This window comes from Stegodyphus dumicola, chromosome X1 (genome assembly GCF_044657685.1).
Source record: "Stegodyphus dumicola isolate Sdum_Otavi_A_Nest chromosome X1, ASM4465768v1".
Classification (NCBI taxonomy): Eukaryota; Metazoa; Arthropoda; class Arachnida; order Araneae; family Eresidae; genus Stegodyphus; species Stegodyphus dumicola.
The window spans coordinates 164,938,573-164,953,169 of NC_140780.1; the positions used below are offsets into that span (position 1 = coordinate 164,938,573).

Below are 14,597 nucleotides of genomic sequence, written 5' to 3' on the forward strand. Positions count from 1 at the left end.
TGCATACTCTTTCTCTTAATTTATTATAACATTTAAAAATGTATTCTTAATAGAAATAAAATATGCATTAGATTATTTACCACTTACCTACTACTATTTGTTAATAACTGGTTGCTAAAATACCATTCTTCTAATTCAGTATTATCAAATGCACAATCGAACCGAGCAGAGCTGTTTTCAGGTGTAACAACATTTCGAGGAACTACTGTAATACGAGGACTTGTGCCATCTGAAATAAATATAGAAAGATGCACAGGAAATTATTTTTAAGAGGTAATAACACAGTAAAATATACACACAATATTTAAAACTAGTAAGAAACTGTTATTTTCAAATTTATTTGGAGTTACATTTTTTACTTGCACGAGTTTAATTTTTTATAATAATTTGACTGAAAAAAATCTACTTTTAACTTCTACAGAAGTATTTGTAGAAAAGCTAGCATGTCACAAGTCATTACACAAAACAGAATGTTTTAAAAATATTTTACAGAGATACACCTGCAAATAAATATAGAAGATATAACTTTTATTTGCTTGCTTGCAAAGAGTTGAGCCTCATTTTTAACTTTCGCATTTTAAAGTTCAAAATCGGTACCTTTTAAAATTCAAATTGCAATGGTTTGGCTCTGGTTTTAATCCCAAATAAAAGAGTGAGGTAATGTGGATTACTTATGTCAGAAATGTATATTTAGTATATTAAACTTAACTTAAAACTTAGTATATTAAATGTAATATTCCTGTTTTTCATGTAGTTTCACATTATGTTGCATACTAGACCATTTATCACTCATGCGACCTGGCAAACTGTGAGTCCTCAGATATATAGCTTATCGACATGGCACCTATTATTTTCATGGATTGGTTTTGCACTTGATTTGCTTATGCTTCTGAATTTAAATGATATTGTAGATTAGTTCGAGAATTAAATCTTTTAAATCTTTTATATGTTTACACATTTTTTAAAATATTTTTTTGGGCTTTAAATTTGCTTTTTTTAATTTTGGCTTTAAATTTGCTTTTTTACTTTTATACATGTTTGTTAAAATTTAAATTTAATTTGTTTAAATTTAAAAATTATGTAAATATATATTTTAACATTAATTATGAAATATATTTTTATCACTCTCAAAAAGGGACATCTCCCACAGAGGATTTTAGGGTGGATATATTTCACATTTATATTATGACTACAAAATATACAGGGTGAGCATAAAAAAACTTCCCTAATGATAAACTCCTAGTAGCCTATCGGCTCAACCAATCGAAATTAAAATTCCGGACATTGTTATTTGAAAGTATGTGTTTGAGATTGTGATGATTTAACACACCAGAGCTCTATGCAAATGGAAACATCCGCCCTATGCAAATTATCAGCCCATTGAAAAATCACAGATGGTGTTGCAACAATACATATATGATGAAAATTGGTGGCATAAAATATTTTCAAAGAGCTCATCATCATTCCTCATAAGACATGATGAAGACAGCGGGTGGCTAATGTGGATATTATGGATGGATAAGGTGCAACTGGGAATGTAAACCCCAAAAACTGTGTTCACTGGGCTGACGAAAATCCTCCCAACGTGGCATTACCGCCTTTACACAAAGCTAAAGTGACTGCGTGGTGTGGCATTGCAAGAACATTTGTTCTTGGTCCATACTTCTTCAAAGAGGTCATTTTCACTGGTATGAAAATGTGCTTTATCACAAGTGCTCAGTATACAACAATGCTGCAGAATTGCAGCAGCAAAATGCTCTTAATGATATTGTATGAGTGCAAGATGATGATGATCTTCCACATGGCACCATGTGTGTTTGGCAAGTGCTGCAACAGCCGTTTGAAGATAGGGTCATTTCCTATAAATCTGCAGTTTTATGGTCACAGCGATCCCCTAACCTCACTCCAATGGATTTCTGGTTCTGGGTTACCTGAAATCTAAGATGTACACATCAATTCCACAAGATTTGTCAGAATTGAAAGACTCCATAAAATGTGAAGTTATTCAGATTCCTCCTGCGATATTTTGTCATTGTTGTCAACAATCTCTTGCATATGATATGTTATTGTCTGTGAAGACGGGCATGTTGAAAACTTGTAATTCCACATTTACAAGTGTTTTCCCCCTCTCTTTTCTTGTGTTGTCAGTCATCCTTTTCTTTACAAATGTTTTTATGCCAACAATTTTTGTATGTGTATCGTTCCAATGCCACTGATGGTTTTTCAATGTGCTGATCAATATGCATAGGGAAAAACATGGTGTCGCCATTCGAAAATTGCAAAATTTTTTCATTACAACCATAACTATGGCAGCTCTAACAATACCTGAAATTTCATTCCGATTGGTTGAGTGGACAGACTACTAGGGTTTTATATATTGCAAAAGTTCTTTTTATGACCACCCTGTATTAAATCACATTGTTTGTGTTTCAGTTATTAACTAACCTGAGATTTCAAGAATTTAATAATCTACTTTTGCATAGTGAGCAAATAATTATTTGAAGTATGTCATATATGGAGTTATATATATATATATATATGTATATATATATATATATAGCACTTCTGCATTTTGATGAATTTTTTCCTGATCCATCTGAATAATTTTCTATTCAATTCTGGATTTTTTTTTTTTTTTTTTTTTAATGAAGGACTAAATTGTGATATTTAAAAAATGCAGCTTTCTATTAATCAAATGGTTCATAGTTTTTTTCATTGCAAAGATTTAAAGCAATGCATTTATGAAATGTGGACTGGCATAATTTATAGCCTTCATTCAAAATCATAATGATGACAGCCACAAATCTGAAGACCAACTAATGGACATTGATGGTTTTAAATCAAAAAAAATATCACCACAGATAGGGAAGAAAGTGACAGGAATGAAAGCAATTGCAGTTGACAGTTTAGTATTAATTCTCAACCTGGCAAATACAGGACCTAAACAACAGAACTCTGTAACTAAACAAGAAATAATTTCTATCTATAAAATTAAAGAGAAAGTATTTGCGCAAAAAATGAAATAGCTTAAATAACTTGCACTAAACGAAATGTTTCACAAAACAAATATATAGAGAGCTTTTTTGCAGGTTTTAGTTGCCTTAATGTCATAAATGTTTAATTTTTTCATAAACAACAATTTCATATTTTTAATTTAATAATTTCTACATCACATCTTACTATATTTAAACTAATGATCTAAAATCTGGAAATTTCTGAAATCTGGAATGGCCGAAATCCTGATAATTCCAGACTTTGGAATTTTAATGTTAGAAGAGTCTATTTTTGTATTTCTACATACAATACCACAAACTATTCACTGCAATACATATGCATACATCTACCACACACACACACACACACACACACACAAAAAAAAAAAAAAAAAAAAAAAAAAAGAGAGAGAAAGACATAAGAATAAATTACCTGATAATCTAAGAACAAAGTTTTCACTGCTGTTTACTGATCCATAATCATTAATAGCTCTGCAGGAATAAATGCCATTATCATGCAATGTCAAATCAAGAATATGCAATTGATTTGATTTAAAAGATATCCTCTCATCTCGAAATAATCTGGCACCATTGTGATACCATGTGATTTGAGTTTCAGGATTTCCTTCAGCTTTGCAATGAAGTGACAGCTCTTCCCCAATTCTAGGTTCTAGAAAAGAATCTGCAGCAATAACTTGTGCTGTGTCTGTTATCCCTTGGGAAGAAAATTTTATTAAAATACTAAACATAATAAGTAACAAGTGATTGAGAATCAAGTAAAATTTTTTTATAAAAATTAAAACTTCAATTAGCTCACATAAATAAATAAATAAACAATTAAAATAAATCTACATTTTAAAAAATATTCCACACTTCTATCTTTCAGTGCATATTACTGCATATATATAGGTCTTAATTGCCTTAAGTGCCTTTATGAAATTTGCTACTGTACAGATTAAAAAAATCCTTTATACAAGAATCAAAAGTTTTGGTAGATGAGGTACTTTTTGTAAATAGTACTAAAATTTCTAATTTTGCTGACCAGAAAATTATTTAGAATGCAAGAAATTATTACATTATCTGGAAGTATTGACAACTGATTAATGCATTAAAATACTCCAGACTACATCTACATTAAGAGAGATCTCAAAGAAAGACATTCTAAAAGCATTTCTTTTTAAGTATTCATATTAAAAAGGCAGACCTTGAAAACATACATGTAGCCATGAAAGACAAAAACCTGAAGGCAAATGTTTATATTCTACCATTTAATCAATTTGCTTGTGCTGCCATAAAGTACAAAATTAAAATAAAACTTTTAAGATTTTAAGCAAAATGAGTGGATTATTGATAAGTTTCAAACACAAAACAGACAAGAAGATCAAAACGTACATTATATGAAAAATTCACTATGGGCTTACTAAGAGAGACTTATCAACTTGTAGGGTTTTCCTTAGTTCAAATGTTGTTATCTTTCCTGAACTCCTCAACTTCCCCTCGCATTTTCTCGCCAAGATGCTAATTTAAGTGAAGTGAGTATTTACATGGGTGAATACAGTTTATTCACAGGGACGTTTCGCTAGACAGCACACGTTTCGTTTCTGACCTTGCCATTAAGTGAAGTTGCCGATATGCCTATTTTGGATGTCTGAATAATTAACACACCAGGTAGGTTTGTTGAGTCAACCTAGTTAACCATTAACTTAAAGTGTAAGTCCAGCACTACTCTTTTTAGACTTGGATCGATTTGTGCTACAACGCTTAAGTCCACCGCAAGTTGTTGGTCTTATTACAAAGCAAGAGTATATCCTGTGGATGAAACTATTAGTGATGATCCTGAAATGCTAAATGTTGTTCACATTATTTCAAAATATTTGCCTATGAGTGAAAGAAGAGTGGTGCAATTTAGGAAAGAAACTGAATCAGATCCAGATTTGCAAATAGTTATGAAATATATTAAAGAGGGTTGGCCTAAATGTTACAAAAAAGTAGATAGTAGCGTAAAAACATACTTTAAAGTTAAAAATGATCTTTATGTTAATGACGACTTGTTATTTATTAATGAAAAATTAGTTGTACCTTATGGTTTGAGAAAAGATATGTTGCAATTAATTCATGAAGCGCATTTTGGAATTGAGAAATGTAAAAGTAGAGCCCATGAAATTTTTTACTGGCCAGGTATGACAAATGACATTGAGCAGCTTGTTTCCAAATGTGAAAAGTTCAGAAATAGAAATAAAAAAGAACCTCTAATGCAACATGAAATTCCAACTAAACCATTCGAAAAAATTGCCCTTGATATTTTGCAATTTGGTAATCAAAATTACTTAGTAGTTATTGATTATTACTCTATATGGATTGAGGTTTCTAACATAAAAGATAAGACAGCAAATGAAATTATGATAAATTTAAAATACATCTTTGCCAGGTATGGTATTGCAAATGAAGTCGTTTGCGACAATAATCCCTGTAATAGCTACAGTCAAAAGTCGTTAATTCGGACACCCATAATCCGGACCTCAAAGCTAAAAACTTTCTGCGCATGCGCCGCGTTGACACATGCGCATAGGTGTTTACGCGTGCGCATAAGACCTTTACGACTGCGCATATGCATGTGCGCAAGTGCAGAATACGTTTTTGCGTGCGCGTTTAATGTATAACGGACGGTATAAGCTAAAATTATCTAATTATCTATTTCAGTTAATGTTGATGACTGCGTTGTTCCTTAATCTTCGAATTGGATGCGGCTTATTACTTTTTGCAGACTGTAAGAGCAATTTTATAAAAATAAACTAACTTTCGATTATGTCAAATAGAATTTCCGATGCTGGTTCTCCCAAAGGATCTACAAAACGAAAGTATGTTTCGATGTCCGTCAAACAAAAAGTGGAATTGCTACAAAAAATGGATAAAGACATGAAGAAGGTGACAGAGAGGTTAGTGAAAACGAAAAAATTTCGATTGACAAGTTAGTCGGTATTCTCGGCACAGCAATTACGGGACTTGAACAGCGGAACTTTGTAATTGAACAAGAAATTATGTCTGTTTATAGAATTGAAGAGAAAGTATTATAACATAAAACGAAGCAACTTAAACAACTTACATTGAAAGAAATGTTTAATAAAGTAAACAAATAAATATTAAGCTTTTTTTTTTGTAAATTTTGATACTCTTTAGATCATAATTGTTCTTTATTTCATAAATTACGGTTTCATATTTTTAATTTTAGAATTTCTGCATGCCATCTTACGAGATTTAAACTGATGATATATAATCCGGAAAAATCGATAATCCGGAATCGCCGAAGTCCCGACGAGTCCGGATTAACGACTTTTGACTGTACTTATTTAAGAAATGTGCTGAAGATTGGGATTTTGAACTTAAATTTAGTAGCCCCAAATATCCTTAAAGTAATGGGTTGGCTCAAAAAGCTTTAGGAATAGTGAAAAATATCATGAGGAAAGTGCAAGATATAAGTGTCGGCTTAATGGAATATCAAAATACCCCAATTAGTGGAATAAATTTGTCTCCTGCACAACTTTTACTTAATAGAAGATTAAGGATAAAATTACCTACTTGATGGAGGAATTACTCCATTGTCAAGCATAAATTTAAATTCCTCTTTAGCTATAGCTAAGTGTTTTGGATCGAGCTGTTGTGTCTTTGAATAAACGGGTTGACCATCAGTCATAATAAAATGTGTAACACCATGTTTAATTTGTGTAGAAAAAAGGTTAGGTTTAGAAATTTCGGGATATTTCGACAGTAAATCGAAAATTTTTATGGATTTATTTAATGTGGTTATTGAGTAATCACTGGAAATAGCAGCGACATCACACTGGACACAAAGCTGTGTTACGCCTTCAATTAATTTTTTCTTATTTATATCGATAAGTAATTTATATTTGTGAAGAAAGTCAGCTCCTAAAATATCTTTTGTGACATCTGCAATTATGAATGGAAACTGAAAATCACGACGTAATCCCAAATCAAGAGTTAGCATTTTTATTCCGTAAGTGGAAATAGCTGTGCCATTAGCTGCATACAGTTTGTATTCAGTTTTACATTTATTCTGTGAAGTAGCAGGAATTATGCTTACGTCAGCTCCCCAATCAATAAGAAAGTGCAAATTTGATCTTCAGTCATGAACGAATAAACGAAATTTGCTACAATCCTTCATATTTTCTGCAGAAGCGTTTGCCGCTGAACCTACTGCAGATTCGAGTTTTCCTGGTTTTTGAAATCGTTGTTTACCCAAGCACACAGAGGCTGGCATTTCTCTGGAATACATTTTGCTCCAAATCGAAAGTGATAAAAACAAAATTTGCCAGTAGGGTCATATCTTTTACGAGAACGGCTTCGAGATCGCGAATGTGAATTACGTAAATCCGAGTCCCTACGTCTTGAGCGAATGGTTATTTGATAAATTTTTTGTTCAAGAGAGGTAATTCTTTGCAACAAATCATTTGCAGGAATTGAAGGGCCATTAGCACTAAATACTTCTGGTTTCTGATTCATACCACTAATTTTATCTGCCATAGATGCTAACTTGGATACATCTTCATCACTAACTAATAATATATTTTTTATTGAGTCAGGTAGCTTCTCCAGCCATAAAGTTTTGATTAGATTTTCAGACACATCTGTAGTAGCAACTGATCTCAACTTCTGCAAAAGTTGGCTTGGTTTCATGTCTCCAAGTTCGACAGCAGTAATCAAACGTTGAATCCATATATTTTCCCTTTCTTTGAATAAATGTAATAACCTAATTTTAGCATCCAAATATTTTGTGGCACTATTGTTCGTTACAATGTCCCAAATATTTTCGATGAACTTGTGAGCTGTGAAACTAAATAATTAAATTTCGCTTCTTCTGAAACAATATTACTAATTTTGAACTGAGCTTCAACTTGAAAAAACCATATTTCCGGTTTATCAGTCCAAAAAAAGTTCTAACATATGCCTCATGTTCCTTTCGCATCAAGGAACATGAGGCATATGTTAGAAAAAAGGAAACACAGAAGTCTTCTGTTGCTCAACATTGTTGGTCCGAAAACCACACTTTCAGTTTTTCTGCTGCCAAAATTATTCAAAAAACATCTTCCATTGGAGAACTGGATTTTCTAGAGGCATTTCACATTCATAAAAATCTTTCTGTTCTAGTTAACGATCCTAATTCCAATCCAAATTTGCCTTCGGCCTTTAAAGAAATTATGTTTTAGTTCTGGTTTCACCAACAGATGGCGCCACTTGCTTATATTCTTGTACAGGCTTTCTTATCTTATCTAATCATTATTTCCTATCTGGTTCATTTGCGGTTTTGCAGCTGAAGATGGTGGTTCGGTAAAACCATCGAAATTAGTCCTGTGAAAATTTTGTAAATATAACGCTGATTTTTGTTGTTTGACTTCTGAATTGATATTTATTCGGCGTGTTATTGTGTCTTAATTAGGAGATAATTGTCAAGACAAACTTTGCTATTTTATGGACTTGGAATTATAATTTTTGCTGCTGATTTTCTTGAACTGAATTTCTTGAACGCCTGATTTTATCTGCGAACAAGTACTGTAGTTGCAGTTATCTTATTTTTCTTATCGTTTTTTTAACTAAATTCAGCTGATTGCTGAGTTTTTCAGCAAGCAGATTTCTCACTATAATGTTAATTCAGAAATAAGTATTTTTTAGCAAAACATTGTTTCCCTAAGCAAGCTTTCATCGCGACTTCTGCCGCCATTAATTTTTGGTGACTACACCTGATTGCTCCTTTTTTTACCACATGACCCCAATGCATCCGCAGACATACGGATAGAAGTTGAACATTATTGAACTCCATCCGTACGTCATCTATCATCGACCGGATTGCAGATGTCAATCAAAGTAAATTTGCTCGCTGACTTTGACACCGCTGATTGGAGAAATGCATATGCACTACAACGCATACGGACCTTTAGACATATTACATAAACGATACTCTTTGATAGTGGTCTCAAAACTTACATTGTACATGGGCCAATGCACAATTTGAAAGTAGCTGACAGGTAGCAATTACAAAAAAAAAAAAAAAAAAAAAAAAAAAAAAAAAAAGGGGGGGGGATATTTTTTAACAAAACAAAATTTGTTAATTAAATTAAAATATTTTTACTAGATATTAGTAAAAAAATATGAATAAAAATTACACAAAGAAAAATATCAAATTTATACTTTTATTTTGCCTGAAATCTGAAAGTTGGTATCTGCAAGAAATTCCTCTTGGTCACAATTTGGAATTCAAACAGACAGGTAAATATTAAAATTTTCAGACTGGTATATATTCAACTAATTGTAATGTATTTAACTATTAAATAACTTACTTTTAATTTAAACTAAAAAGAAATATATGAAAGCTTCCCAAGTGGGACTACACCTTTTGGCTAGAACACCTCATGACTTTTCTATTTTTATGAAGTTTGTAATCTTGGAGGAAAATTACTAAAATGTATCATCACAAACTATAGATACTCATCGGCAGTCTCTTTCTTTTTGTAAACTTCAACTATGGGAAAAAACTGTTTTCATGTAAATGTACTCAAACAGAAAGCGAATATTCTTATTGCAAAAATTTGTAATTTAAGATATGTATCTTTTGACAAGTACTAACAAAAGTTATTCAAATTTGCATCATAAGAATCTTTGAACAAGATTTATATCACAGTGTAAATTAATTAGCTCTATTTCTAGATTTTTTTGAAGAGTTAAATTCGTTTTTGGTAATGAAAATAATGTAAAACTGCAACCATTAAAATCTTGAACTTTTTCTTCAAATTCTTGTCATAATAATGCTAATTAATTTCAGGAAATGTATTTGTAGGCAGCATATAATTACTTCGAGGCCTGCCAGTTTGACTTTGACACTGCTTTACTAGAAAACAATATGATATGTGATTATGTAACAATATAATATGTGATTGACAACAATATAATCTGTGATTAAAATTAATTTGGGATGTCTACACTGATACAATATTGCTTCACAGAAGAACGGAACTACAGTTTTAAACAGGTGAAGTCAGAGCAGATGAACCATAGTGACATCAGACTACTTCCTGTTAACTCCCTGTACCAGAATCACATCGATGAGGAATCACTCAAAGGAATGATCTAGCCCTTCCCTTTAACCCTGGGCGAATGAATGGCCATTTAGAAGCAGGGCAGACAATCATGAAAGCAGTGAGAGGTGTGAATATTTCAAGACAAAGAATCTGTATGCAGTTGAAACAATTTCAGAATTCTAGAACTGTTGTAAAGAGGCCTGGGTAAGGTTGTACATGAATAACAACTGCTTGTCAAGATTAATATCTGGCAATAATTGTCTGTGATTACAAGAAGTCTCTTGCTCAGCAGTTAAGTTCACAGCTTGCAGCTGCCACTTAAACAAAATACAGAGGGGCTAATGGAAAAAAGTCTTTATGTCAGGAAGCCAATGGCATGTGTTTCACTGGCTTCACAACAAAAGAAGGATTACCTTTAAGTGGCACAAAGAACATCAAAACAAAAGTGAACAGTAACCGTCCCATGTTCTCTTTACTGGTGAGTCAAGGTCCAATTTAACAACTCATTCTAGATATGTTTACATCTGGAGAGATTCAAGAATGCAAAATCTTTCTTCAAACATTATGGAACATGATTGTGATGGTAAAAAGCATATGTGACGGTATGAGAAGAAATAATGATAGATGGGCATATGTGTGGCGTTCCGACAGATACTTCAACTTCTATTCATGAGATGGCGCCACGTGTAAAATCCAGTTCTTAATCGGAGCAGCAAAGCGACATCTTTACTCACTCAGACTTCTCGACACACAACGGTACGCGAAGTTAGCATGAACTGTGTTCCGAGCTCAGTGTTGATCTCTTCAATGTAATTTAAATTGTAATTTAGTACTTAATATATTCTTTTGTTATAGGAGATTGTCTACTCTTATTTTCTTTAATTATATCATGCATTAAGCACACACGATCACCAAAAGTGGTGACCTTTTGACTGAGCACGCTACTGACAATGGATTTTCAACGACCCTAAGCCACGTGCATCCAAGGCATTCTGAAGAACTGACTAAAAATAACAACGAATATGGACATTAAACGTATGCTACAAAGTACCCCTTCAATTATTTCTAGATGTATTGATATATATTGCTTGTGTTTTTTCAAAGTCGTGCATATCATCGCAAGGAGCTTCAGCAAATCATCAATGTGATCTGTTCCGTTCCGCTGACTTCGCCGTCGTGCAATAATTCTTTGATCATTCAACTTTTGTGACAAATGTGCTACAACAGTGATTTTCGCTAAATGTGCTACATCAGTAATTTTTCTGCAACGTGCTACGGCAAAATTCTTCCCTCAGTGTTCGAAATTCCGTTTAGCAATGAAGATCTAACCCGTTTACTGGTGAGTCAAGGTCCAATTTAGCTGACAAAATTAATGAACTTGTTACTCCAGCTTATGTCAGTGCTGCTAATGCTGCACCTTCCAGTTCATCCCTCGAACAAAAAGTGACTGAATTGACCAAAAAAGTATCTGAACTCTCTACAAGTCTTCATGCTTCACGGAGATACAATCGATGAAATCAGGGCCCACGTAATAAATTTCGTGCCCGAAGCAGGAGTCCATCTCGTCTTAATACTCGAACGCAGTACAAAGAACCCACAAGTGGCATATGTTTTTATCATATGCATTTTGGCTCTCAAGCTCGCAAGTGTGCCCCTCCATGCACTTTTGTACAAGCGGGAAACTAAATGGGCGGTCTTCTGCTGGCCAACAGAATGTCCGCCACATCGACAGAATAGTACTGGCTGATCGTTCAACTCAGTTATGTTTTCTAGTAGATACTGGAGCTGACATATCAGTGCTCCCGAGAACTAAAACAAATGCTCACCAACTTAATAAACTTGTACTGTATGCGGCCAATGGTACCCAAATTGCAACCTACGGCACCAAACTATTGACACTTGATTTAAACTTGCGCCAGACTTTCAACTGGCCTTTTATTATTGCGGATGTAACTCAAGCAATTATTGGTGTCGACTTCTTGACACATTTCCACCTTCTAGTGGATGTCAAGAATAATTGCTTAATTGATGCTACAACTCAGCTGACATCACAGGGCCAAGCTTCTCACGTATCAAACGTACCTACCAACATAAGTGTTTTATCGGGCAGCACACGGTTTCATCGGTTATTAGCAGAATTCCCTGACATTTTAAACCCATCCAAATCAGGGCAGCATACTCATCAGCCAGAAGTGTATCATCACATTGAAACACATGGCCCACCTGTATTTTCCAAGCCTCGTCGTCTTTCTCCAGAGATGCTAAAAGCTGCTCGCAAAGAATTTGAATTCATGCTAGCACAGGGAACCATTCGCCCATCTAAAAGTCCATGGGCCAGTCCACTTCACACGGTTAAAAAGTCTAATGGTGACTGGCGGCCTTGTGGAGATTATCGTCGACTTAATGCCATCACAGTCCCTGACAGATATCCAGTCCCACATATCCAAGACTGTACCCATCTTTTTCATGGAACAAGTATATTTTCTACCCTCGATCTTGCAAGAGCATATCATCAGATCCCAGTGCATGCTGAAGATGTGCCCAAGACCGCAGTGACTACACCATTTGGTCTCTTTGAGTACTTATATATGCCATTTGGCCTTCGCAATGCTGGCCAAACATTTCAGCGTTTCATACACCAAGTACTGTCTGGCCTCGATTTCTGCATTCCATATTTTGATGATATCCTGGTTGCATCTACAGATGCGGAAGAACATTTTCAACATCTGCGTCAGATTTTCACTCGCCTTAAAGATCATGGATTAAAACTAAATCCATCCAAATGTGTACTTGGTCAACCCTCAGTTTCCTTTCTTGGATGTCTTATCACCCAGAACGGAGTTAAACCTTTACCGGAAAGAGTCAAAGCAATTAACGACCTACCTCAGCCCAAAACCATCTCTGAACTGAAGCGTTTTCTAGCAATGTTAAATTTCTACCGACGCTTTCTGCCAAATGCCGCAAAAACACAAGCCTGCCTACATGAGTTTCTGAAGAATAGCAAAAAAAAAAAAAAAAAAAAAAAACGATCAACGAGCTGTCCCTTGGATTGAATCTGCATCTGCAGCATTCGTGCAATGCAAACACGATCTGGCAAATGCAGCCACACTTTCTTATCACTCACCTAGTGATCAGCTCTCTATAATGGTAGATGCATCTGACACGGCCATAGGAGCAGTGCTTCAAGCCCATACCACTAAAGGACTTTCCCCAATGGCATTCTTTTCCAGAAAACTCACTACTGCAGAAAGGAAATACAGCACATATGACAGAGAGCTACTTGCTGTGTACTGTGCTGTTAAATACTTCCGGCACAACTTGGAAGGACACGACTTCATCATTTTCACCGATCATCGACCATTAACCTTCGCTTTTAGAAAAAACTCTGACTCATGTTCTCCTCGTCAGCTTCGACATCTGGATTTCATCGCCCAGTTTAGTACAGATATCAGATATGTCTCTGGTACTGATAATTGTGTCGCTGATGCCTTGTCTCGGGTAAACAATATCAACCTCACTACCCCAGATTTCTCTGAAATTGCAAAAGCTCAATTGCATGATGAGGAACTCAAAAACCTAATCTCAAATCCACAAACCTCCCTTCAGTTACAACCGCTGCACATTGATCCAACGCTTAAAATTTACTGTGACATAAAGAACAATAGAATACGTCCCTATATTCCAGTCAATTTTAGACGTGAAGTGCTTAATGCCTTGCACAATTTGGCACATCCTGGAATCCGTGCCACCAAAAAGCTGATCGCAGACAGATTTGTCTGGCCAGCAATGAATCAAGACATCACAGAATGGACTCGTTCATGTATTAGATGTCAACGGTGTAAAGTATCCCGTCACACTCACAGCCCCATTCAACAATTTAACCTTCCAGCAAGACGCTTTGATCATGTGCACTTAGACTTGGTTGGCCCATTGCCTCCTTCAAATGGTTACACTTACCTCCTCACTTGTATTGATCAGTACACAAGATGGCCTGAAGCCATTCCTATTGAAAATATATCCGCTGAAACTGTAGCTCGAGCATTCATCTCCCAGTGGCTTTCAAGATTTGGCATGCCTACCACCATCACTACTGACCAAGGCCGACAATTTCAATGTCACTTGTTCGCATCCCTCACCTCTCTTCTTGGCATTCGCCATATTCGCACAACACCATACCATCCATCTGGAAATGGGATGGTGGAACGCTTTCACCGATCTCTCAAACAAGATCTGAAGTGCCACAGTAGCACACACTGGACAGAAGCCTTACCCCTAGTCTTGCTTGGTCTTCACACAGCATTCAAAGAAGACATTGGTAGCACTTGTGCTGAAATGTTATATGGTGCAACCCTCCGTCTGCCAGGTGAATTCTTTCACCCAGAATCTACTCCAGTTATCGACCCTCCAACATTCCTTCAACGTTTACGTGAGACCATGAGCAATATCTCGCCAACCCCAGCATCTTCGCATAACCAGCCAAGCTATTTTGTACATCCTGCGCTTGAGACATCTTCGC

At 35.0% G+C, this 14,597-nt stretch overlaps 1 protein-coding gene across 2 annotated transcripts in view; it reads right to left on the bottom strand.

The window, feature by feature from the left end:
* LOC118199526 (inactive tyrosine-protein kinase 7-like) overlaps window positions 1-14,597 on the bottom strand; it is a 151,222-nt gene that overhangs the window by 46,182 nt on the left and 90,443 nt on the right. For both annotated transcript variants that reach the window (XM_085807760.1, XM_085807759.1), the window contains exons 3-4: window positions 3,427-3,708; window positions 88-229 (exon numbers count right to left, since the gene is read on the bottom strand). In XM_085807760.1, the coding sequence (XP_085663886.1) occupies window positions 88-229; window positions 3,427-3,708 (424 nt within the window). The remainder of the gene's footprint in view (window positions 1-87; window positions 230-3,426; window positions 3,709-14,597) is intronic.